The sequence below is a fragment of the Salvelinus alpinus genome, chromosome 16, assembly GCF_045679555.1.
Source record: "Salvelinus alpinus chromosome 16, SLU_Salpinus.1, whole genome shotgun sequence".
NCBI lineage: Eukaryota > Metazoa > Chordata > Actinopteri > Salmoniformes > Salmonidae > Salvelinus > Salvelinus alpinus.
This window is the reverse complement of record NC_092101.1, coordinates 2865134-2892986: the sequence shown is the minus strand read 5'-3', so window position 1 is coordinate 2892986 and position 27853 is coordinate 2865134. Positions and strand designations below refer to the sequence as shown.

Genomic DNA, 27853 nt, shown 5'->3' with positions numbered 1-27853 from the left:
ATAATGATTTTTTTATTGAAATAATAATTGTGTCCATCAATCTTTGCTTTCGTCAAAGAATCCTCCATTTGCAGCAATTACAGCCTTGCAGACCTTTGGCAATCTAGTTGTCAATTTGTTGAGGTAATCTGAAGAGATTTCACCCCATGCTTCCTGAAGCACTTCCCACAAGTTGGATTGGCTTGATAGGCACTTCTTACGTACCATACAGTCAAGTTTCTCCCACAACAGCTCAATTGGGTTGAGATCCGGTGACTGTGCTGACTGCTTCTTCCCTAAATAGTTATTGCACAGTTTGGGGCTGTGCGTTGGGTCATTGGTCATCTATAAATCTATGCTAGGTAAAGCTCTGTGTAACGCGTCTTCCTCCTCGATTGGACCAATATGCAGCGTGGTTTGAATACATACTTATTTATTATGTAAACGAAGACGGAAAAACACTTAAACAAACTACAAAACAATAAACGACGTGAACAGACCTGAACTTGAGAACATATAAAAATGAACGCACGAACAGGAAGGAAGGAACAAACGAACGAACGAAACGAAACAGTACTGTGTGGCGAACAAACACAGACACAGCAACAATCACCCACAAACAAACAGTGAGAACAGCCTACCTTAATATGGTTCTCAATCAGAGGAAACGTAAAACACCTGCCCCTGATTGAGAACCATATCAGGCTAGTTGACAACCCAACATAGAAACACATAACATAGAATGCCCACCCAGCTCACGTCCTGACCAACTAAACACATACTAAACAAAGGAAATAAGGTCAGGAACGTGACACTCTGCCTTTTCTCAGCTCATTGGTCACGATAACAACACCCACCCGTAGCACGCGCTTCAGCAGGTATATCTCACTGGTCATCCCCAAAGCCAACACCTCCTTTGGCCACCTTTCCTTCCAGTTCTCTGCTGCCAATGACTGGAACGAATTGCAAAAATCGCTGAAGCTGGAGACTTATATCTCCCTCACTAACTTTAAACATCAGCTATCTGAGCAGCTATCCGATCGCTGCAGCTGTACATAGCCCATCTGTAAATAGCCCACTCAATCTACCTACCTCATCCCCATATTGTTTTTATTTACTTTTCTGCTCTTTTGCACACCAGTATTTCTACTTGCACATCACCACCTGCTCATCTATCACTCCAGTGTTAATTTGCTAAATTGTAATTCATTCGCTACTATGGCCTATTTTTTTTCTTACCTCCTCACGCCATTTGCACACACTGTATATAGGCTTTCTTTTTTTTCCTATTGTGTTATTGACTGTATGCTTGTTTATTCCATGTGTAACTTTGTGTTGTTGTTTTGCTTTGCTTTATCTTGGCCAGGTCGCAGTTGTAAATGAGAACTTGTTCTCAACTAACTTACCTGGTTAAATAAAGGTGAAATATATATACAGTATATATATTGTTTTTAAATGTCCTGTTGTTGGAGGAAATTGCCTCCAATTAAGCGCACGGGGTATGGCATGGCGTTGCAAAATGGAGTGATAGCCTTCCTTCTTCAAGATCCCTTTTACCCTGTACATATCTCCCACTTTACCACAACCAAAGCACCCCCCAGACCATCACATTGGCTCCACCATGCTTGACTGATGGCATCAAGCACTCCTCCAACATCTTTTCATTTTTTCTGCATCTCACAAATGTTCTTCTTTGTGATCTGAACACCTCAAACTTAGATTTGTATGTCCATAACATTTTATTTCCAATCTTCCTCTGTCCAGTGTCTGTGTTCTTTTGCCCATCTTAATCTTTTATTTTTATTGTCAGTCTGAGTTATGGCTTTTTCTTTGCAACTCTGCCTAGAAGGCCAGCATCCCGGAGTCTCCTCTTCACTGTTGATATTGAGACTGGTGTTTTGCGGGTACTATTTAATGAAGCTTCCAGTTGAGGACTTGTGAGGCATCTGTTTCTCATACTAGACCATCTGATGTACTTGTCCTCTTGCTCAGTTGTGCACCGGGGCCTCCCACTTCTCTTTCTATTCTGGTTAGAGCCAGTTTGCGCTTTTCTGTGAAGGGAGTAGAACACAGCATTGTACGAGATCTTCAGATTCTTGGCAATTTATTGCATGGAATAGCCTTTCTCAGAAAAATTATAGACTGACGAGTTACAGAAGAAAGTTATTTGATTCTGGCCATTTTGAGCCTGTAATCGAACCCACAAATGCTGATGCTCCAGATTCTCAACTAGTCTAAAGAAGGACAGTTTTATTGCTTATTTAATCAGCACAACAGTTTTTAGCTGTGCTAACATAATTGCAAAAGGGTTTTCTAATGATCAATTAGCCTTTTAAAATTATAAACTTGGATTAGCTAACACAACGTGCCATTGGAAGACAGGAGTGATGTTTGCTGAAAGTGAGCCTCTGTACCCCTATGTAGATATTCCATAATAAATCTGCAGTTTCCAGCTACAATAGTAATTTACAACATTAACAATGTCTACACTGTATTTCTGATCAATTTGATGTTATTTTAATGGACAAAAATTGCTTTTCTTTCAAAGACAAGGACATTTCTAAGTGACTTCAAACTTTTGAACTGTAGTGTATATTTACAAAAGAATATGGTGGATTGGAAATTATGCAGACAATTACATTGATGGAAGCCACAATCTATCTGCAGTATTAAAGCTGATCTAAGGGGCCTAGCCCAAACCTTGAAAAACACCATTATTCCTCTTCCACCAAACTTTACAGTTGGCATTCAGGCAGGCTAGCGTTCTCCTGGCATCTGCCAAACCCAGATTAGTCCGTCGGACTGCTAGATGGTATAGTGTGAATCATCACTCCAGAGAACGTGCTCCAGAGTCCAATGTTGGCCAGCTTTACACCACTCCAGCCAACGCTTGGCATTGCGCATGGTGATCTTAGGGTTGTTTGCGGCAACTCGGCCATGGAAACTCATTTCATGAAGCTCCGACGAACAGTTATTGTGTTGACGTTGCTTTCAGAGGCAGTTTGGAACTCAGTAGTACGTTTTACAAAGATTACAGACGATTTTTACGCACTACCCACTTCAGCACGCAGCAGTCCCGTTCTGTGAGCTTGTGTGGCTTACCACTTCTTTGCTGAGCCATTGTTGCTTCTCGACGTTTCCACTTCACAATAACAGCACTTACAGTTGATCAGGGTTGCTCTAGCAGGGCAGAAATTTGACAAACTGACTTGTTGGGAAAGTGGCATGCCACGTTGAAAGTCACTGATCTGTTCAGTACGGGCCGTTCTGCTGCTAATGTTTGTCTAGGGAGATTGCTTGGCTGTCAGCAACGGGTGTGGCTGAAATAGCCGAATCCACTAACTTGAAGGGAAAGCCCCTGCATTAATCTGGCCCTGCCTGGTACATTATCACTGTATCAATCCGCTGTGTATGCCCACTTCTGAAATGAAAGATGACTAAATGGCCCACATTTGTATGGATTTCTTTCAGACTAATGAGGTTTATTGTAAGTTTTCAATAACAGGGTCATTGATCACTGTAACATGACATGGCCTAGTCCTGTCTGGTCTGTGGATCATGTGTTTTGGGTGAACGTATCAATAGCGAGAATGATCAATGTAAATGGGTCTCTAATGAGGGCTGGGGTAATTGTATCAAATTTTAGAATATGTTTTTGTCTGGATTTTACTTTTCAACCAGCCCTGTTACTGCTGTGAACATTTTTACAAACTCAGCCATTATGACTTGTAATTGTTCAGGGTAATGTAATCATGATGTTTCAAGTAGCTATTAGGTTCTTAGAAAGGCAAACAAGGCCAAAGGAAAAATGTCCATCAGGTTTTGATCCTGAGCATTGAATAATGCTCTGTGCTTACACTATTTATATCAGTGACAGAAGTGCTTGCAGTGCTCTCCAAGGACCTCCATCTCTGCCGCCTGACAGCACACAGCCTTGTACTTCCCCTTCTGTACATATGGTGTGAGTATTTATTTAAAGAAGACCAGATTAAGATTTCATATGCCTCCGAAAACCAGGAAATGGACCTCAATTTAATAGCTTCAACTAGACTTAACGAGTCAAATGAAAAGAAAGAGAGAGATTTGCTGTAATGAATGATTGAACTCAAATGGTCAGATAAATGTTCCCTTTGAATTCAGCTGGATCGGTACAACTTTATCATTCAGCCGGACCAGTATGAATATATGATGGATGGCCTCTGGAAGAATTGATTGTCAATATTGACTATTGGAGGAGAGTGCTGCTTAATACGAGGCCTCTCATTTTGGTCTTCTGAAAGCCCTAGATACAGTAATCTGTAGCCAGGATGACAGTTTGACGACAGTATGTTTAGATTGCAAGGCAACATACTGATTTAGATATCCCCCACCCCACCTCCACCCACTGCTAACAGTTAATTTTTAACAACCTATTTCACAGAAAACCTTGTTAAACCATTAAACCAACCGTGGCAGTTGAAAATAGGTCAACATTTCCTGGTATCAGGGATGACTGAGTGTGCTGTTTTTGTTTTCCAATGCTACTCTTTTAACATTTTTGTGGCGGTGAATCTTTTTGATTTTGTAAATGGCCACACCACCATCAGCAGGACACCCCCTAGAGTGGCATGTCTGCCTTGATAATTGCGATGCGATCCTCAGTCGGCATTTCAGATTAAATGGAGCTAGACGTGTCACTCAGAGTTTAACTTCTTATGGCTGCAGGGGGCGTATTGAGTAGCCAGATAAAATGTGCTCATTTCAAACGGCCTCGTATTCAATTCTGTCTCGTACAATATGGATATTATTGTTACTATTGGATAGAAAACAGTCTCTAGTTTCTAAAAGCGTTGGAATTATTTCTCTGAGTGACACAGATCTCCTTTGGCAGCACTTTCCCTGACCAGGAAGTAGAATGTCAGAAATATATGCTCTCTTCAACAGGATGCCTATAAATGGTGGTGACACGTGGGAGTGTACTTAGACTCCATACGCCTGCCTCTGGGTGTCAAGATGATGTGAGAGGAGAAATTTTCTGTTCATCTTGTTCCTGGGTGTAGGGGGAACTATTTCTTTGGTGTGACCATCCACTTCCGGTTCTTCTAAGCGCGAGACAAGCAAGTCGCATTTGCTGCTGTGTGAGGCGACGACACTCCCCGGCTCGGATTTTTTTGGATACATCTGAACATATCATCGTAATTTATGTTTTTTCAATATAGTTTAATCAGATTATTGAAATTTTTTCGGGAGTTTTACCGTGTTCCGTCGTCTGACTGTGTTTACGTCTGAGAGATTTGGGACACTCGGATACTGGAAATGGTAAATGAAGAGGGATATTTGCCATTCTGAATCCAAACAACGACTCATCTGGACAGAGGACCCCCTTTTCAACATTCTGATGAAAGATCAGCAAAAGTAAGACTCATTTTATGATGTTATTTCATATATCTGTCGTGCATGTGAACGTGCCGTGGGCGCCCAAGTGTTTCTCTCTTTTGTGGCTACACTAATATAGCGATACATTTTGTTTTCGCTGTAAAACATTTAATAAATCGGAAATATTGTTTGGAATCACAAGTTGCCTATCTTTCAATTGCTGCAAACTATATATTTTTCGGAAATGTTTTATGATGAGTAATTAGCTATTTGACGTTGGTGTCTGTAAATATTATGGCTGCTTTCGGTGCATTTCTGATTATAGCTGAAATGTAAAATATGATTTATACCTGAAATATGCAAATTTTTTGAAAAAAAATATGCTATACAATAAATATGTTATCAGACTGTCATCTGATGAATTTGTTTCTTGGTTAGTGGCTATTTATAGCTTTATTTGGTCGAATTTGTGATAGCACCTGATGGAGTAAGAAACTGATGGAGTTAGAAAAGTGGTGTTTTTTGCTAACGTGGTTAGCTAATAGATTTACATATTTTGTCTTCCCTGTAAAACATTTTAAAAATCGGACATGTTGGCTTGATTCACAAGATGTGCACCTTTCATATGCTGTATTGGACTTGTTAATGTGTGAAAGTTAAATATAAAAAAAAAACAGCTTTTGAATTTCGCGCCCTGCACTTTGAGCTGGATGTTGTCATAACTGTACCGGTGTCGGGCTGCAGCCCAAACAGGTTAACAGACTCTAATTGAATTGAAATTCAAAGTGGGAGTTCCGCGAAGTAAATTGTCAGAATACATTATTTAGAAATGAATTTATCAAATAATCTGTCACGCCCTGATCTGTTTCAGCTGTCCTTGTGCTTGTCTCCACCCCCTTCAAGTGTCCCCCATCTTCTCTATTATCCCCTGGGTACTTATACCTGTGTTCTCTGTTTGTCTGTTGCCAGTTCGTCTTGTTTGTCAAGTCAACCAGCGTCTCAGCTCCTGCTTTTCCTCAAGCTCTCTTTTTTCTCGCTCTCCTGGTTTTGACCTTTGCCTGTCCTAACTCTGAGCCCGCCTGTCTGACCACTCTGCCTGACCTGACCCTGTGCCTTTGCCACTACTCTGGATTATCGTCCCCTGCCTGCCTTGACCTGTCATTTGCCTGCCCCTGTTGCAGTAATAAACATTGTTACTTCACCACAGTCTGCATTTGGGTCTTACCTGAAACGTGATAGTACGAACTGACCATGACTGACCCAGCAGACTTGGACCAGCTCCGCAACGCCATCTTCTCCCAAGGAGCCATCGTTGGTAGACACAAGCAGTTGCTTCGCGGTCTGATGGAAGGGTTCCAGGACGTGGCCAAACGTCACAACCTAGAATTGGACGCATATTGGGAGCAATTCTGTGGGTTGCCTACTAGGCAGCCTACAATGACGATAACCTCCCAGTCCCTCGGTAACCCGGCTGGTAGCAGCGCCGTCACCACGTTTTCCTGGGAACCCCGCTTCCCTGCCCCAGAGCGCTAGGATGGAGATTACAGAATCTGCCAGGCCTTTCTCTCCCAGTGCTCCCTCGTTTTTGAGCTGCAGCCTTCTTCATTCCCCTTGGATCGCTCAAAGATAGCGTACATTATTACGCTGGTGTCCGGGAGGGCACTCACCTGGGCCACGGTGGTGTGGGAGCAACAATCCACCGTCTGCCTCAGTCTGGAGGTATTTGTGGCGGAGTTGAGAAGTTTTCGAGGCTCCTGTGTCCGGGAGAGAGGCTGCCCGGAAGTTACTCCAGCTTCGGCAGGACTATGCAGAGGATTTCAGCACGCTAGCAGCGGTGGGTGCCTGGAACCCAGAAGCGCTGTTCGACACGTTTCTGCACGGATTATCGGAGGAAGTAAAGGATGAGCTTGTAGCTCGGCAACTACCAACGGATCTTGACTCACTCATCACTTTAACCATTCGGATTGATGGTCGGCTATGGGAACGTAGGAGTTAGAAGAGGCCTGATTGCGGTCCCACTTAATTTTTAAAGGATCCCACCTTGCATTTGATGAACTCCGGGAAGTACCGAGTGGACTCGAGCTTATCCAAGTTCCTCCATGATCCTCCGAAGACTACAAGGCTAGGCTGTCTTCAACCGAACGCATACGCAGACTTAACACCCAGAGTTGTCTGTATTGCGGTACTGCCGGTCATTATTTGTCTACCAGTCCCTTCAAGCAACCTAGCTCATTGGTAGGAATGAGTACTCTGGTTGGTCTTAAGGATAATTTTGCTTCTCCCCTTACTCGCCCCCCTCTCCATGCCACCCTGCGGTGGAGCGACCAGTCCAAGTCTCTCCAGATACTCATTGACTTGGGGGCCGATAAGAGTCTTATGGATGTTACTCTGGCGTCCGAGCTGGGCATCCCTACTCAACCCCTCTCCATTCCCATGAATGTCAGAGTGTTTGACGACCGCTCTATAGGCCGGATCACCCACCATACCACCCCCATCAACCTACATTTGTTATGGGAACCACAGCGAGGCGATCCAATTCCTGCTAATTGAGTCTCCGCAGGTACCTGTGGCATTGGGATTCTCTTGGCTCCAGCGACACAATCCCTCGATTGACCGGTCTACTGGTGCCATCGTGGGCTGGAGCCCGTTGTGCCATGCTCATTGCTTGAAATCAGCTCTGCCAGCCCCGGAACGTTTTTCTGGGGGCTTGGAAATTGCCCCGAACCTCTCTGCCTTTCCCGTGAAGTACCAGGACCTCTGGGAGGGGTTAAAATAAGGCCCGGGCCACTTTGCTTCCGCAACACCGACCGGTACCCAAGGATGTTAAGCCGGATGCGCTGGTACGCAGCTATAGCCCCGCTGCTACACCCCTGGAAACCGAGACCGTTCCCCCATGTTCCAAAGTCATTAGCCCCTCTGCTGTTCGTCGTCTGTTGCCCCGTACCCTCCGTATACTTCTAGATGTAAACCCAAGTCTCACAGCCCTTTGTCTCCTGTTTCCTGTCGTTTGCCTGCTCCTGTTGCTGTAATAAACATTGTTTCTTCAACACAGTCTGCATTTGAGTCTGAAACGTGATATAATCTGTAACACAACCAAAATGAACTGCAAATGCATCCAAGTTTGTAGAGTCACAAGCTTGATTTAGTCATTGCGTGTTAGGAATATGGAACCAAATAATAAACTTTTGACGACTTTATTTATAAGAATTTAGGAGTGTCAATAATTTTGGCCCCTACCTTTTTGAGAAAAAAAATATTACTTTTTCAATTGTATGATTATAAAAAATCCAAAATTTCTTGGAGCATACAATATAGGTCAGTATTGTTATTATTTATTTTATACAGTCATTATTGGTAATCTTTATCAAGGGTGTCAATCATTTCGGACCACACTGTATTTCTTTATGGAAATGGAAAATATATTTTTATTTTCATTTATTATTCAATTAGCCCCTTATCTCTTTGTCCAATTATTCCTTTGACATGCTTTATGATCGAAATGTGAAAGGTTAAATTCCATGTGGGTACATGGTATCACGAGAGCTATCAGTTACACTTTGTTGGCATCTTATCAGACACTTCCTGCTGTCAGTCCAAGTGCTCATTTCAAAAGTAGATTTGCATCAGATCCATGCAGCGTTCTACGACGATCTAATTGTGCTGATGTCTGGCTCTCCAAAAAGGTCAGGGATGTGATGGGATTAGAGTTGGAATGTTACCGCTCTGATTGAAAAGCCACTATATTGAAGACTGAGGATGTGAAAGAAGAAGGGAGTTTAATTTCGTGCCATGTTCCTGGTCAACTTGATTGGAATTCTGATCTTAGCTGTTAGTGACATGGTATTGGAAAATGAATGACAGAACAAACTCATGTTACGTTGGGTAGTCGGGTATCACTTTATTTAGGTAGTCCAACTGTAGATGCTCTACAGACATTTCAACTAACTGTCTAATAACCCTAACCTTAACCCTTATTCTAACCCTAAACTTAACCTCACTAGGGTATGTGGGACGGTAGCGTCCCACCTCGTCAACCGCCAGTGAAACTGCAGGGCGACAAATTCAAAACAACAGAAATCCCATCATTAAAATTCCTCAAACATACAAGTATTTTAAAGATAAACTTGTTGTAAATCCAGCCACATTTTCCGATTTTCAAAAAGGCTTTACTACGAAAGCACACCAAACGATTATGTTAGGTCAGAGCCAAGTCACAGAAAAACACAGCCATTTTTCCAGCCAAAGAGAGGAGTAACAAAAAGCAGAAATAGAGATGAAATGAATCACTAACCTTTGATCTTCATCAGATGACACTCATAAGACTTCATGGTACACAATACATGTATGTTTTGTTCGGTAAAGTACATATTTTTATCCAAACTCCATCTGAGTTTACATAGGCGCGTTATGTTCCGTAGTTCCAAAACATCCGGTGACTTTGTAGAGCGCCACATCAATTTACAGAAATAGTTATTGCTGAAAGATACAACTGTTATGCATGGAAGTTTAGATCCACTTCTCCTTAATGCAACCGCTGTGTCAGATTTTAAAAAAACTTTAAGGAAAAAGTACACCATGCAATAATCTGAGTACAGCGCTCAGAGACCAAAACAACCCAAACAGATATCCGCCATGTTGTGTAGTCAACAGAAGTCAGACATAGCATTATAAATATTAACTTACCTTTGATGATCTTCATCAGAATGCACTCCCAGGAATCACAGTTCCACAATAAATGTTTGTTTTGTTCGATAAAGTCCATAATTTATGTCCAAATACCTCCTTTTTGTTCGCGCGTTTAGCCCAGTAATCAAAATTCACTAGGTGCAGTCGAAAAGTCAACAGTTCCGTTACAGTCCGTAGAAATATGTCAAACGATGTATAGAATCAATCTTTAGGATGTTTTTAACATAAATCTTCAATAATGTTCCAACCGGAGAATTCCTTTGTCTGTATAATTGCACGTGAACGCGCGTGGTCAGCTCATGCCTCTCTGGCAGACCTCTGACTCAATCCCCTCTCATTCGCCCCCACTTCACAGTAGAAGCCTCAAACAAGGTTCTAAAGACTGTTGACATCTAGTGAAAGCCTTAGGAAGTGCAATATGACCCCATAGACACTGTGTATTCGATAGTCAATGAGTTGAAAAACTACAAACCTCAGATTTCCCACTTCCTGGTTGGATTGTTTCTCAGGTTTTTGCCTCCCATATGAGTGTTGTTATACTCACAGACATCATTCAAATAGTTTTAAAAACTTCAGAGTGTTTTCTATCCAAATCTACTAATTATATGCATATTCTAGCTTTTATGGCTGAGTAGCAGGCAATTTAATTTGGGAACGCTTTTCATCCAAAATTCACAATGCTGCCCCATACCCTAGTGAAGTTAACCCTTAACCTAACCCATATTCTTAATTAACATAACCGTAACCTTAGCAAGCAGTTGCTTATCAACAGATTTTTTGATAGTATATCCATCTGAAGAGCATCTACAGATGGACAAACAGGACTATCCAAATAGTGTGACTGCTAGTCGAGAGTAAATGAGATGGAAAGCACACCAATAAATAATCTTCAATAATCCACATTGTTTTATCAACCTATTGACTGTAAATAGTGTGACAACAGCATAATGTTACATCAATAGCTTCAGATGTGATATGTACGTCGAATGTATTGCAATCAGTTTCTATACCAAATTGTTAAAATTCCACTCCTACGACATCATATTTTACATATCCTTGGTTGAGAAATGTTACACTATAAGCCCCAAAAGGTGATGTAATATATGAAGATCTATAAACTCTCTCTCAAATTGACAGTTAGGACTTTAGTCTGTGAAGGCTTAAGACTTTTTCAGTTGGTCTCATGAGATGTAGCCAACTCAATCTACCTACCTCATCCCAATATTGTTTTTAATTACCTTTCTGCTCTTTTGCACACCAGTATCACTACTTGCACATCATCATCTGCTCATCTATCACTCCAGTGTTAATCTGCTAAATTGTAATTACTTTGCTACTATGGCCTATTTATTACCTTACCTCCTCACGCCATTTGCACACACTGTATATAGACTTTCTTTTTTTCTATTATGTTATTGACCTTACGCTTGTTTACTCCATGTGTAACTTTGTGTTGTTGTTTTGCTTTGCTTTATCTTGGCCAGGTTGCAGTTGTAAATGAGAACTTGTTCTTAACTAGCTTACCTGGTTAAATAAAAGTGAAATAAAAAAAATATATATATATATTTTCTAATTCACTGACTCACATTTGAGACAAAGTCACAAACTCCCATAGATTATCCTATAGAGCCAGGTCCTACTCTCCAGCTGTAAAATTAGGGCAATCCTGTATATCTCCCATCAATGCAAATGCTAACATTGAGAGATATGGTTAGGGATAGTTGGGAACATTTTCTTTGTCTAATGCTTTCCTTCCTACATGATACACCTAGATTCTTATTAGATTCATGAATCTTTGTAGTGATGTTATACACGTAAGAAGCCAGACGTTAATTCTCCATTCCATTCCAGCAATTTTTTCGAGTTGGAGCCAGCTGCAATTCATATTAGTTTTGCATGATATGCCTATGCATAAAAAAACGGGATTATCAAAGTCACCACATAAAATATGGAAAATGTTGACACTGCAGACTCATGAAATGCAACCTGCAAGACAGCCAAGCGCTACATTAAGGGCTCAGCATGAGGTGTGTTTCCAGAATCGTAATTCATTCCTTTTATTATTATATATTTTTTTATACCCTTTCTTCTCCCCAATTTCGTGGTATCCAATTCATAGTTACAGTCTTGTCTCATTGCTGCAACTCCCATACGGACTCGGGAGAGGTGAAGGTCATGAGCCCTGTGTCCTCCGAAACACAACCCAACCAAACTGCTTCTTGACACAATGCCCACTTAACCCAGAAGCCAGCCGCACCAATGTGTCAGAGGAAACACTGTACACCTGCTGACCGTGTCAGCGTGGACTACGCCCGGCCTTCCACAGGAGTCGCTAGTGCACGATGGGACAAGGATATCGCTGCCGGCCAAACCCTCCCCTAACCCGGATGACGCTGGGCCAATTGTGCGCCGCCCCATGGGTGTCCCGGTCGCGGCCGGCTGCGACAGAGCCTGGACTCGAACCCAGAATATTTAGTGGCACAGCTAGCACTGCGATGCAGTGCCTTAGACCACTGCGCCACTCGGGAGGCTGTAACTAATTTCTATGAACAAATATGCTGATTTTCTCATCTGTTATCACACATGAAGGTCGTTAATAAAGTAAAGTCCCTTATGAGACACCTCTCTGGTCTCTCTCTCTCTCTCTCTCTCTCTCTCACTCTCGTGCCTGTGACCATTGGGAATATACAGCTTGCGTTTTGTTTCGTGACACTGTCTAAATTGGATTTTACACTGAGCTATAACTGCTTTTACTCATGCCAAAAGCAAAACAAATTACATTTTCGCTTTGACAAAGTAAACATTTGCTCCTTGTATGTATTTGAAGAAAATAGAGTAGTGAATTATATTAATTGTCATAGATGCTGACTGGGGAAGGCGGAAAAAAAGAAAGGGGACTTGAGAGAGATTAATTGCCTTCAGGCCCGGTCAAGAAACATCTAATGGCTAATTCAGCTCCCTAATGTTATCATGATTTAGTGGGCTTTTCATTTTAACACTGGATTGTTGTACAAGTCGGTGGATTTTGCACTGCAGAAAGTTGGAAAAGATCCTTAAGAAAAAAGACTTTGTCAAGTTTTATCTGAAAGGTATGTCTACACATTCACTGCATATCTATGTTAACCATTGACAATAGGCTAGCATGACTATGCTAATGACTTAGAGTCAATGACAGAACACTGAGGATGCCTTTTTTAAAACGAGGCAGGAAGAGTCAAACCAAAATAAATAAATATTTACCCAACAAACTGTCATGTATTTCCAATGATCTATTGTAAATGTCGGCAGTGGTTTGTGACAAGAGAACCAAAATCAGCTAAATCAGCAGAACAGGTCGATTGATTTACGAACTATGCGCTGCAGATAGTCTCCATCGGCAAGATGGCCAGCTCGGGGTATTGATGTATTTATCATGATTTGTAGGTAGCAAGGGGTGGCCACCTGCAATTCCCTGGAACCGCAAAACACTTCTTGTTCAATTAAAATGTCTGTAACGTATATCTGAAAGGTCATTGTTCAGAAAATAGGGGGGGAAGATACTGTTGTCAAAATTGTCTCCTTAAAAGTCACGGTGTTGCCAACACAAATGATACTGCTGCACAATGACACATACAGTACATTCTGCAGAGGAAATGTTACGTGAAACTAGAGATTTTGTAATTATTTTTGCTGGGTATCTGTCGATCAGTGTATCCACTCAGATGAAACGAACACGATTTATGTTAAATATCAAGATTTTGCGGAGAAGATATATGCACTGCATATGCCCTTTGCTGTGAACACAATTACATTGTCAACCACCCCTGCTGATAGAAACACGCAATGTTATTGAGTAATGGATACAATGCCCAAGCATCAAAACAGAATGTATTGACCTTGGGTATAACATTGTTATAACTGAATAGCAGAGCTAAAAGGATTAATATAATACCATTATCTTCATAAAAATGCAATTATCACTTCATGGTTGTAAATGTACAGTGTATGTGTCTGTGGTTTCGAATGGAGGTCATTGCATTTTTTATCAATGTTTTTATGTTTTTAAGGGCTACCGTTGTATTTTTATTTATTTTTTTATTTCACCTTTCTTTAACCAGGTAGGCCAGTTGAGAACAAGTTCTCATTTACAACTGCGACCTGGCCAAGATAAAGCAAAGCAGTGCGACAAAAAAACAACACAGAGTTACACATAGGATAAACAAAAGTACAGTCAATAACACAATAGAAAAATCTATATACAGTGTGTGCAAATGGAGTAAGGAGGTAAGGCAATAAATAGGCCATAGTAGCAAAGTGATTACAATTTAGCAAATGAACACTGAATTGGTAGATGAGCAGGTGTGCAAAAGAGCAGAAAAGTCAATAAAAACAATATGGGGATGAGGTAGGTAGTTGGGTGGGTGGGCTATTTACAGATGGGCTATGTACAGCTGCAGCGATCGGTAAGCTGCTCAGATAGCTAATGCTTAAAGTTAGTGAGGGAGATGTCAGTCTCCAACTTCAGCGATTTTTGCAATTGCCGCATGCATCGTTTTATTTTCTTGCCTCTTTTTAAGTCAAGTTTGAAGCATTGACAAGGAACGGAACAATGCCATTTGCTCCGAGCATAGGATGCCATTTTCTTTGTCTGCACTTATTGATTATTAGAACAACAATAACTGTACTGTATTACTAGTGTGCAGATTGTTAAGGGAAGCTGCCTTTTATTAATGGCTTCTCTCTTATTTTCCTCCAGGTGCAACAATCGAACCCAGTGCATAGTGATCACAGGTTCTGATGTCTTCCCAGATCCCTGTCCAGGGACCTACAAATACCTGGAGGTCCAGTATGAGTGTGTTCCCTACAGTAAGTATGAACTTTACATCATGCATTTAACAGTTCTCTGTCCTCTTCTCTGGCTCTCTTTCTATAATTTCTCTCACTTTCTCGATAATGTATCTCTCTTTACACTCTAGTGTAAGATAAATTCAAATTATTTGCATGAGTATTGGTTCCTAGGGAGGATCTATATACAGTGTTTTATCTCTACACCATTTGTCAATGGACCGTGCTGGGGTAAGTTTTAAATATATGACGATGTTAGTGGAGGGCTATATTAAAGTAATACAATAAATGGTGTGATCTAGTCATCCCTCAGATACAACACCCTATTCCTTTTTTTGTACACTACTTTTGACCAGGGCTCCATAGGGCACTGGTCAAAAGTAGTGCACTACAGTATATAGGGAATAGGGTGCACTTTGGGATGCATCCCTAGGATTGATATCAGCAAAATAATCACCACTGCTCATTGCAATGGTTCTATGTAGTTTCTGAACAACAGGTGTTGAGATCTGTTAAACAGATGTTTCGTATGAAGGAAAACAGAATGCCTCCAATTAGATAATTCAACAAGGTGATTGTATCACATTAAATGATAGGATTAAGATTTGTCACTTGGATGCTAAAATATTCATTGTGACTTAGCTCCAAAATAATCTACAGTCTATAGATACGCCTTGTCTGAACCGTTGTCCTGATAATGTTGTTGATATGCAAGTGCAATGAATTGCCAGGGAATTCAAAAGAAAGGGAAAATCCACTCAAAACAATATTTGAGTCATTTTTTTCAGTCCTCCACTGTTGATGCAGTCATGATGATGTGGCCGGTGATACTTTGCTTCTTGAAAGTCCAATATCTTAAAAACTTGACTGTTGACATGCGAAACGTTTTTGGGACTGTATCAACAGTGGACTAATGAAAAAAATACTTAAAAGATAGCTTTTGAGTGGATTTTCCCTTTCAATGATTTGAGCATGATCCAGCTCTACTAGCTGCTTACAAATCTATTTTAGCTGTTAATGTGTTTGTGAGCTCAACCTACTAACATGTACATCGTGTAGATTTGACCACTTACTCAAATGATTTCAGAGCGTCTGAGAGCATCTGGAATAATTATAGTCTACACGAACCAAAGCCAGTATTCCTGCTCTAACCACTCCGTAGAATGTTCATATGAATAGCTAAGCGAACAACATTAGAATACGAACCTCATTACAAGTTCAAGTTTGACCTCTCCAATGTTTTAAGACCCGAGATTATCAATGAACTATGTAATAATGAAAAATAGGATTAAACTACGAAAGCACAGCGTAATTCATTCTTTTTAGCTGAAAATCCCTCTCCCAGTATTGTTTTTCAGGATCTTGCTCTGCTTGTCTCAAAGTTATAGGGAACTATCGATCCGTCTCTTGCTGTTTTGCTTGAGACCTTAATCATAGGATTAACCCCAAGGTCCACCTAGACACCCTCAATATTTTTGGGAGGGGTTCCTGTCCCTTCTGGGAAGGAAGGAGACAAACTTCCCTCGGAACATGTCAAAGGAACTACGAGGTTGTTGAATCCCAGCTGTAGGTAGATTTTTGTAAAAGATCCCAAGCAAGCCTCTCTATACTCTTTGGTTGATCCATAGAGTCCATGCATGTAGCGCCATCTTTTTGCTTCTTAATTTCCGTAAAGGTCCATGTCCGCCCAAAATAGGACCGAGGATACAGAATGTGTCGTATATCAACTGCCCTGGTAAGTTCTTAGTGTCCCCCCCCCCCCCAGTCCAGCCCTTTTTTTAGTGTTCCCCCACCCAGCTAGACCACCCAGTGCTGTTGTAGACTGTGTTCCATGGGGCAGTGCTGTGTTTGGTTGTGTTTCCCCCACCAACCCCTTGTCTTTCCTCACACAAGCACCCAACCAGTGACCAGTGACTACCCGTAAGACCATCTTTAAACTCTGAAGTATCAGATTTGTCTCGAGCCAAGAATTGCCTTCACTGGGCAATATTTAGTAAGCTTCCTTATAAGTGCCGAGATATTACCACTTTTACCAGAGGGAGCAAATCATATGGTGAACATGAAGATATTTTGATTAAAAACGTTGACCTGGTTCAAACTATGAATAAATATGGCCCTTAGAGAGGTCCTAGGAAATATATTTTTCAAGTCAACATATTAAACCCCTATTAGGCCAATCCACAAGTGAGATGAGTGAAGACCAGTAGACATATGCATCATCATTCTAGACTAAAGCAAGGCTTCTAGAGCCTCTGCAACATAACTGACAATCTTACTTCAGAATATATCTAACACATTTTACCTTTGCCACTGGTTTGATGTAATATGCTGTGTAATGTATTTACTTCTCTTTAACAAGCCTTCAAATCGAACTGGTCCATCTTCGATACGTCTTGGATCTTTCAAAGTAGCACATACCAACAAAAACCTATATTTCCGCCATATATATGGTTAAAATACCTGGGTCTGTATAACCTCTATTTCCATAAATCTACCTCTTGTTCTTATTTGGTTCATGTCAAGAGCTATCCTCATTAGGCCCCGTTATCTCTGTGTTTAGTCTGTGGATGTGGGTTGGGCCTTCACCTGGCATCTATTAGCCCTCTGAATTGCCTGTGTTAATTGCCAGGATGATATAAAAAGTGACATACAAGTCTTCATTAACATCATTCTTTGCATTCTGCATCGAATCAGCGAGACAAAATCTGCCACGACTGTTTCTACGGCACCTTATAAAAATGCAGAGGCATGCAAACATATGTTAACAGGATTCCAAAGCAGTCAGACCTAATTTTGTTTTATGTCATCGTCTGCTATCATAGCTATCCTCCAAAACGGTACAATATAGAAACAGACATAAGTATTTTAATCAGGCAAAGAAAATAGGCGTAATGCTTCAGCTTATTTTCCATCACATTTACATTTGAGAACTTTACTCTTTACATTTGCTGACATTAGTAGTGTAGTTTGCTTTGCTCAATTATATTATTTAGAGATTGCATTATTCCCCAATTTAATCCAATTTAATTTCTTGCCCTCCGGACGAGACTGGAGCCACTGATTGAGTCTACATAGTGGTCAGTAGGCTTCTGAGGCCATGGATTGCAGCCAATACACCAGTCTAGTCACTCCAGAAAGTACATTACATGCAAATCAAAGGAGCTTCTGACTCCAGCAAATAGAGAGGTTTGTTCTAAGTCAAGGTTAAAGTAGAGTAATGATTAAATAAAGACTGAACATTCATGTTATTTATAGGTGTATACCTTAAAATAAGTTAACAGGGACCCCTTTACTGCTATTTTTGGTGATAATGATGGCAGGGTTTACGGTGCTATCTTGTTTTTTGAAATGCTGCTCTTTTAAATGTTATTCACTTCTCTTCTTCCCTTGTGCAATCTGCAGGAGACTTCCTTGGCTCCCTGACTCTCATTATGTTCCTCTACTGACCAGTTTCTGATGACCTTTTTAGTTTTACACTAATGTCTGCTCAGGTCTTCCATCTTGTCTCCTCTCCTTTTTCAGATTTCCGTCTTCTTCAATTTTTATCTGGCTGGCTGTGTCTGAGAATGTCTGCTGTCTGTTCATTTGTTTGCGTCTCTGCCGTTTAATCTTGTAGGTAGCCAGAACTCTGCTCATTCTTAACCATGCCTTCCTCACACTTGAATCACTTGCATTTTTGCAGAGTGGAGGGCATGCTTATGCCTCTCCCTCTTTCTCTCCTTTTTCTTTCTTTCTCTTTTCACACTTTTCTACACACTTGAGGGATATATTTTAGAACAGTAAAATAGCATGCATTGTACTATAAAAGCATCTTTGTATTCTATCTGATTAAATTGACAGCCTCATGAAACCTTTGCTATTGATATTGATTGTTTTTCTACTCAATGTCCCATTGTGATAAATTAACAGCTCATAGAATCTGTATTATATTCTTGCTTTAGAGTACTAATAGGCTGTCTTTATATGAAAACAGATCACCGTATGTGACACTTAACGCTATTTGCACCTTTTGGTTAGCATTATTGTGTTTCATTCAATACGAATTTCAGATCGATGAACTAGCAAATGAGTCAATCCACCATCAATCCAAAAGTCAAATTGCACTACTAATCGTGAACCTCAATTTACACAACTAATTAAGTGCAATGTTTACTTTGCAACTTAATGCATGGTGAATGTCAAAGCATTGCTACACCACTGTTTTGTTCTCTAACTGTAACACACTACTTTTAGTAGTTATTTTAACTGATTATTTACTTCCTCAATGGAGAGAGGGGAAATAAACCACAAATGTCAGCAGATGCTCCAGGGTTTGTTTTTGTCATACTCAGAAGGTGCCGGAAGCCTTGGTGCAAAAATATTAAATCACCAACTTAGTGTATCATAGATTCTATATCAATCTGTAACTAATGAAATAGGCCTTGGAACATCTATGAAGGGTAGGATCACTGCAATGTTGTACAGTAAACTGAACTGCAGGCTCTATTTTTGAACCAAACTGTTTAACTCTAAATTGCGATTATAGGACTTATTTTAGACCTCTGGTTTCATGACACAAATTCTTTAACTAGTACTGCATTGTTTGTTGCTAGCACAAAGAAAGTGTTGTGTTTGGTATTTGTGTTAAAAACCTGGGTCGTGTCCATTTACGGCATGCACCTGAAAAAAAAAAAAATTACGGAAAACTAACCTTTATATTTCTCATCAGTGTTACTCAAGTCCAGGTAGCCCCTCACTGTTTCAGTAAAAACAAAGTCTCCAGTTTCTGCCACTGAACACGACCCTGGTGATCAGATTGTTTTTAAAAGGACAATGTACAGATTCCTCTTTTATGGGACTCAGCTCCCCTTTCTTTATTTTTTATTTTCTTTTATTTTAAATTTTACCCCCTTTTTCTCCCCAATTTCATGGTATCCAATTGTTAGTAGTTAATATCTTGTCTCATCGCTACAACTCCCGTACGGGCTCGGAAGAGACGAAGGTCGAAAGCCATGCGTCCTTGGAAACACAACCCAACCATGCCGCACTGCTTCTTAACACAGCGCGCATCCAACCCGGAAGCCAGCCGCACCAATGTGTCGGAGGAAACACTGTGCACCTGGCGACCTTGGTTAGCGTGCACTGCGCCCAGCCCGCCACAGGAGTCGCTGGTGCGCGATGAGACAAGGATATCCCTACCGGCCAATTGTGCGTCGCCCCACAGACCTCCCGGTCGCGGCCGGCTGCGACAGAGCCTGGGCGCGAACCCAGAGTCTCTGGTGGCACACCAGAGTCTCTGGTGGCACCACTGCGATGCAGTGCCCTAGACCACTGCGCCACCCGGGAGGCCTCAGCTCCCCTTTCAATAGTGTTATTAAACTGTAAATTGAGTTTGGAGTTTTTTTTTTGTGGAAATATTTGATAGACATATGATATTAATAATTTACTCTGTTAGCAGCAGAGTTACTTGGCTTATAGTTTGTTGGTCAATTGCTGTTCATCAAAATTCACAGCAATGTCATTAACATTATTTTATTGTCTGATGTTCAATGGTTACATCCAGATATATCAAAAGTCAAAATAGTGTATATGTTATCAAAAGTGACACCGGTAGTCACACTAGCAGCCTACAGACAGTTGGTCTGAATATAAAATGAACATTGTTGTGGCCAAGTGTGGTTGACCAACCTTCTATAAACCAAGCTTAACACTTGGCCAAAGCTCCATAAATTGTCCATTTGGACCTCTCTGGGTGTCCTAACCTTAATCTTTCCCTCGAGATAGGGGGTCGTCTGCGCTGTCTGGTGGTGTTTACTGTATCTCCTGTTTCTCTTTCCTTTCTCAAAATAGGTCCGCCTATCTTTTCACATGTGTCATTATATGTTACTGCATATGTAACCATAGAGATGACAGTTAATTCATATTAATCTCTTTTTTTCCCTTGCACCCCTTTCATTCTCTCTTCCAATGCTTAAAATAGAAGTGGAGCAAAAAGGTAAATAACTGACACAATCCAAGATCCTTGTTTTGTGGCATACGGTTGTAAATCTTCCTATCCCCACTACGGTGTGCCAACCCCATAGCAGGCAGTAGCAACAAACACATTCCCCGTATAACAGTAGTCCGTAAACTGCAACGATGGGAGTGAGACTGATTTATAGAATAAAATATGATAAAACACGAGCAGCAGTACAGCTGTAAGTGCAGAGTGTAGTAGCTGGAGTCCATAGGGGTTTATTCCCCCATCCCCCTGGGTGCTTTTGCTACTCAGCCCAATCTCCTATTGCCTGGCTTCCAAACCCCTCTCCGTAGCATGCCATGGTAACAGTGTTTTCTGGTCCTTTGAAATCTACTGGTTCTAATGTCCTGTTCTCTCTTAGCACCTTTCCCCCCCCCTTATCCCTTATGCCTTCCCACTCCCCCCTTATCCCTTCCCTCTCCCCCCTCATCCCTTATCCTGCCACTTGCTGCTCTTCTCTCCTTTGATTCATGCACATACTCAGAGCAACAACAAAAAAACACCTCAAGAACACGCTCACCTGTAACTTTAAATGGTTAGGACATTTGCATCATTTTTGTCACAACAACAAACCTCTCAGGTGTATGGTAAAAAAAGAAATGTCTCAGAATACACATTTTCAGACCTGCTGAATCCTGCTCTCGTTTGAAACCTCCTGTCTGTTGCCAAATGACTTTAGTTGCCTGCTTTTTTTGTTTACAGGATTTTATTGTTTGGTTTTCTTTCTGTTCTATTCTCCCCCTCGTTTGTTTTCTATTCCCCTACAGTAGATGTCTAAGAGGCAAGGCTTCTTTTGTTTCAGAAAGTTATGTTATTACTTCATATACAATACATTTGCTTAACAACTTTCCTATTCCTTGTTTTCTTTCTATGCACAAAACCAAACTCCCCACACTGCTTGTGAACATTGGTTATAGCTGTAGTTGTCTTTTGGGCACTTTAATGTGTGTTTGTCCCCACTCTCTTTTTGGACAACCCGTAAAACAAAATGGAGAAATTAGAGATATCTTGACATTGTCTTTTGCTATTTTGCTACGTTTCACATGGATTTGTTGACTTAAATCTGTTTCTTATTTTACTCTTTCCCCCATCACTAGTTTTTGTTTGCCCTGGGACTCTGAAAGCTGTCGGTGATCCTTCCTTTCTCTTTGAAGCGGAGCAGCAAGCCGGGTCATGGTGCAAAGACCCTCTACAACCCGGTGACAAAATCTACTTCATGCCTTGGACTCCTTACCGGACAGACACACTCATTGAGTACTCTTCCCTCGACGACTTCCAAAACGCCCGGCAAACCATCACGTACAAGCTCCCACACCGGGTGGACGGCACTGGATTTGTGGTCTACGATGGGGCCGTGTTTTTCAACAAGGAGAGGACCCGCAACATTGTAAAGTTTGACATACGGACCCGAATCAAAAGCGGCGAGGCCATCATCAATAACGCCAACTATCATGACACGTCACCCTACAAGTGGGGTGGGAAAACGGACATCGACCTGGCCGTGGATGAGAACGGCCTGTGGGTGATCTACGCCACAGAGCAGAACAATGGCATGATGGTCATCAGCCAGTTGAACCCTTACACACTGCGCTTCGAGGCCACCTGGGAGACGACGTATGACAAGCGATCGGCCTCCAATGCCTTCATGATCTGTGGAGTACTCTACGTAGTGAGGTCCACATATGAAGATAACGAGAGTGAAGTCAGCAAAAGCTTAATAGATTATGTTTACAATACCAAACAGAACCGTGGAGAGTATGTGGATATCCACTTTCCCAACCAGTACCAGTATATCGCAGCTGTGGATTACAATCCCAGAGATAACCAGCTATACGTGTGGAATAATTTTTACATCCTGAGATATAATCTGGAGTTCGGACCACCCGATCCCGCTCATGGTAAGCAGCATCTCATTTCTTCAGCGCACAATACTGGTAAATTACATTTTGTGACATTGCGAATTTAGCTGCCATTAAGTGTGTTGATATTCCTTGGGTATTCCATTCAAGTGTCACGGATGGCAGATTTGTTTATTTGGAATTTAATATGTGTTAGATATGTTGCGGAAGCTTTGGAGTGCATGAAGCTTCTCGGGGTGAAGTAGTCTTGCTCAGCAGTAAACAACATCACAGACCCACTTACCATCTCATAAGGGATCAGTATCGGGGGATTTAGTTGGGTTTACAGTGCGGGCGTTCCCCCACGTCCCCAGTGCAAAGGAAGGCCTGTGGGGGTAGCTGCTGCCACCAGCTCTTCTCCCAGAGAGAGAGGAAATTTACCCCCACCACTGGAATCATACCTTCCTGGACAGGTACAAAGTGTTATTCCCACTGGTACAGAAACCCTTAATCCCCATCGGGCACCGTTCAGGTAGCAAGTAGTCTAGTGTTTAATAACATTGGGCCAGTAACCGAAAGGTTGCTGGTTCAAATCCCTGAGCTGACGGGGTGAAACATCTGTTGATGTTCGCTTCAGCAAGGCACTTAACCCTAATTGGTCCTGTAAGTCACTCTGGATCAGAGCGTCTGCTAAATGACAAAAAAAAGTTCACACTATCAGGCTAGTATGAGGTACAATGTGTCTTCTGGAAGAAGAGGAGGCAGAGAACACGGGGAAGGGATCAATCACTCGGGTCATGTCAGATGAATATGTTTTTAATTTAACTGTCAAAAAATGGACATGAGGCCGCTTAGGCCCCAGATAGTCTTTACATTGAGCATATAATAACTGTAATTACCCTAATCCCCTTCCTCACCCCGAGTCCTAAATCCATGTAATACTCCATACAGTCGGCGATGAGCGTGGAGGTCAAGCAACTTTCCTCCAGATTACCACAGCTCAATATTTATTCATCTATTTGCTAGCCCACTTTTGTATTGATAGGGCTGAGGAGGCTAAATTGGGTTCAACCAGTGGAACATGCCCACTATAGTAAGAGCCAGACAGGCTTTAGTGTAAGAAAATAACTTCTCCTAAGTTTAGATACAGACCCTTAGGGGGAAATTAGTATGCAGTGGGTGCACTGGATTGAAGTGAAGTAATCAAGGGAGGAAGATGAAAATGCACTCATTTTCCTTTATTGCTGTCCATGAGCAACTTGTTTGAAGTTTCTCCTTAGCCAATAACGAGGTATTTGTGGATTTTGATTGAATATTTGCAGCATTACAAGCAAAATGTCATTTTCTTTTCCGATTTCCCATTTGGCAAATAGTTTGTCATTAACAGATACTCAAGTACAAATAGGTGACAATCAGCAGAAAGGCAGCTAGTATATTACATTTCTGTTTACATACAGCTATGGTAATGGTAGTAGCAAAAACACTTGTCACCTCGTTAAATCTAAGAAGTATTAAAATATTTTTGTTACAGTTCCAAGTTATACGGCTATAAAAAGCCAGACATTGAACTGAAACACATATGGTTTCAATACCATTTTTGCAGATTCATGGAATAGAGTTGCAATGCTCAGTTGATTAACTCATCTGTTGAATGCACATTGAATGCCAATATAGAAATTAAAGCACTTTAAAGGTACTGTACAAAATAAGACTGGGTTTCAGTCAAACGTGTGTCTAACAAGAATCCTTAGCTCTTCCCACAGCACAGAGAACCTGGGCTGTAACATAGTGCCTATTTAGGGGCTCGTCTAGGATGCAAGACACCTACATTATACCCTTAGGCCTAAACACTAACTACACTGAACAAAAAATATAAATCCAACATGTAAAGTGTTGGTCCCTTGTTTCATGATCTGAAATAAAAGATCCCAGAAATGTTCCATATGCACAAAAAGCGTATTTCTCTCAAATGTTGTGCACATATTTGTTTCCATCCCTGTTAGTGAGCGTTTCTCCTTTGCCAAGATAATCCATCCACCTGACAGGTGTGGCATATCAAGAAGCTGATTAAACAACATGATCATTACACAGGTGCACCTTGTGCTGGGGACAATAAAGCCACTCTAAAATGTGCAGTTTTGTCACATAGCACAATGCCTTCAGATGTCTCATGTTTTGAGGGAGCATGCAATTAGCATGCTGACTGCAGGAATGTCCCCCAGAGCTGTTGCCAGATCATTTTATGTTAATTTCTCTACCATAAGCCACCTCCAACGTCTTTTTAGAGAATTTGGCAGTATGTCCAATCAGCCTCACAACCGCAGACCAAGTGTAACCACGCCAGGCCCAGGACCTCCACATCCGTCTTCTTCATCTGCGGGATCATCTGAGACCAGTTACCTAGACAGCTGATGAAACTGAGGAGTATTTATTTCTGTAATAAAGCCCTTTTGTGGGGAAAATCTTGTTTTGATTGGCTGGGCCTGGCTCCCCAGTTGGTGGACCTATGCCCTCCCAGGCCAATCCATGGCTGTGCGAAATGTGTGAAATCCATAGGTTAGGGATTATTTAATTCATTGTAATTGACTGATTTCCTTACATGAACTGTAACTCAGTAAAAAACTATTGTTACTGTGTAATTTCAGGCAATTATTAGGGCTATCAGAGTTTTAATTAAAAAATTGTGTGCCCAAAATTTTTTTATCATGATTAATCGCAATCATGATTAAACATCCAAAATGCATAATCTATACAACTAAATTCTACATTGCCATGTAAAACTAATTGACATTGAGGTTAGGGAAGGTTGTGCTTTCTCAATTTACCTAATTTTGCTAACCAATACTTTAGACAGTCAATATTCCTGTAATGTTCTTTGTATAAAGATTCGTAAATTACAGGTGAAATTGAGCAAATTCGGGATTTTGTGAGTAATCGCAAGCAAATCCTGCAATTAACTCTATTACATTTTTTTATTGTTTAACAGCCCTATTCTTACAACATCAAGTCAAATGTACCTGTTTAGAAAGTCATTACTCACTATTGGTGTCTAAATTCAAGTTACAACATAACTATATCACAGATTTTGTTAACACATAGAATTCAATCACATGAAGTTGTAAGGATTTATTTTTTTTGACCCTGGTAGATCGGGGCCTTGTCTAGAGCGAATGCTGTTTATGTCAATGTAAGAGAATCAGCCTGTGGGATCTCGCTGACAGGTGGGAGTGGATGGGGTCGAATCCAACACGCAGTGACTGGAAGTGTAAGTTAGGGCTGGCACAATTACCCTATAACCTTGTAAAGAGCGACTACCCCTAAAAAACAACTATGTGCCGTTTTCAATATATGAGTCAGAAACATTTAATCTAGTGTTAACATTAACTACAAAGTGTAAAAATTCCATGACCATCACAGCCCTAAAGTTAAATGGGTCAGCCACCTTTTCATGACCAATCACACCCAGATGTGTCTCACATATGAACTCTAATCCACTGTTACATTACATGGCGTCACAGCTCTTTTTAAACCACTACGGCGTTCATGTAACAGCTCATAAAAAGAGGCGTTCCTCCATCAGCTCCTGTTAGTGAGACGATTACTTTAAATAAGACATTACCCTAGAAGTCTCATCGGGCACACAATTATAAGGCCTGTTTATGCATCCAAAGCACAGATAGATTGTCTAAATTCTCCGAGTAAGCATCTAAAAAGCAGCTTTTTGACTGAGCGATGAACATTGGGCCTCGGTCTAGAAGCTCAATGGGACACGGGTCAGGCCTAGCTGGGGAACCCCTTTATTTATCCTGAGTTGTAAAATGAAATTGCTGATTGCTTTCATAAAAAAAATCCCCCTGAGCGCCAATTAAGACCCACACAACTCACCAACTGCTTCTTAATTGTTTAGATGTCAATACATTGGTATTCATTCATTCATTGGTTTCATCTGGCGAGCCTCAAATTGCAAGTGCGGCTCTTACGGCTCCAAATGACCCAATTTATTGTAAATTATAAGGTGCGCGCCATGCCGCCAGTGACACAACTTACCAATTAGCTCACCAGTATCTCTATGTGGCCGAACGTTGGCCTGCTGTTGCGTTATTTTATGAGTGCACAGCACAATACAAGAAAACCGTGCTAATACATTAACTGTAACACATAAGCAAATGGCCAAGTAAGTTCACCCCACATTTCAGGTGAATTCACTGCTTTCCAATCAACTCTATAATTTCCTCTACCTCTTAAATGTGGGCCATTCTACCATTCTATGTAGGTCTGCTCACAGAATGGATGGAAATGGGTGCTGCACGTGTGCACATACCTAGAACACCATGAGAGAGAGAGGGGATTTAATGTGTAAGGCACAGCCTCGCAGTGAGCCAAGGTGCTCTGCATGCTAACAGCGAAGGCCCCTCTCTACATGCTCCAGAGTTATCCCGGATCAGAGATCAAGGTGCTGAGGAAAAATGTGCAAAAGATGACACTGTTTGTTTTGACAAAACCAACCCCATGTCCTCGGCGTCCGAGTGGACATCACTTGAAAGGGAGAGCGTATTGATGTGGAAAATTGCCATTTTTATTCCTCCCACATTCTCTCTCTCTGGTGTGGACACACGTCGACGATCCTGTCGCCTGTCTTACTGCGGCTGCTGATAGCGAGAGCCATTGTTCTCCATAGTCAATAGCCCCATGTCCCTGTAGATGAGCAGCATTGCCATGGGCCCTGTAGAAAATGCATCATTCCTACCTCACTTCCTTGAAGTAATCACATAACCAGAATTGGTTGGATTGGGGGGAAAAAGTGGGTGGCGAACTTGCTTTCACCTATCCAATCACTTATAGATCTGTGATTACCTGAAGGAAACAAGAATGGAAGGGTGGATTCTATTATTATGTATTATGATTTGAACAGGGCCTGTGTCTGGCTTAGTCTGCTGGCCAGGATCAGCATTAGACTTCAGCAAGCCAATCTGTTGCCCAGAGGCAGTGTTTCTATACTCCCGTTACTCTCCAGACTCACGTCCCTGCCAGTGCCTGCAGCGTCCACACTGCCTCCCCTCCTCTGCATTAGCAATGGAGGAATGAATTACCTCCGCAATCTGCACTGATGATAGGAGGAACATGCTAATTCAATGACGGATCCCCGGCCCCTGCGCGGCACCCGCTCTGAGGC

At 41.4% G+C, this 27853-nt stretch overlaps 1 protein-coding gene across 29 annotated transcripts in view; it reads left to right on the top strand.

The window, feature by feature from the left end:
* Positions 1-27853, top strand: part of adgrl2a (adhesion G protein-coupled receptor L2a) — a 531217-nt gene that overhangs the window by 450253 nt on the left and 53111 nt on the right. For 22 of the 29 annotated variants that reach the window (XR_011668247.1, XR_011668246.1, XM_071344515.1 and 19 more), the window contains exons 4-6: positions 14756-14865; positions 20804-20818; positions 21940-22740. Coding sequence is in view for 27 of the 29 variants with exons in the window: in XM_071344515.1 (XP_071200616.1) it covers positions 14756-14865; positions 20804-20818; positions 21940-22740 (926 nt within the window). In the remaining 2 variants the exon portion in view is untranslated. The remainder of the gene's footprint in view (positions 1-14755; positions 14866-20803; positions 20819-21939; positions 22741-27853) is intronic. The other 7 variants (XM_071344492.1, XM_071344506.1, XM_071344498.1 and 4 more) reach the window with 2 other exon arrangements.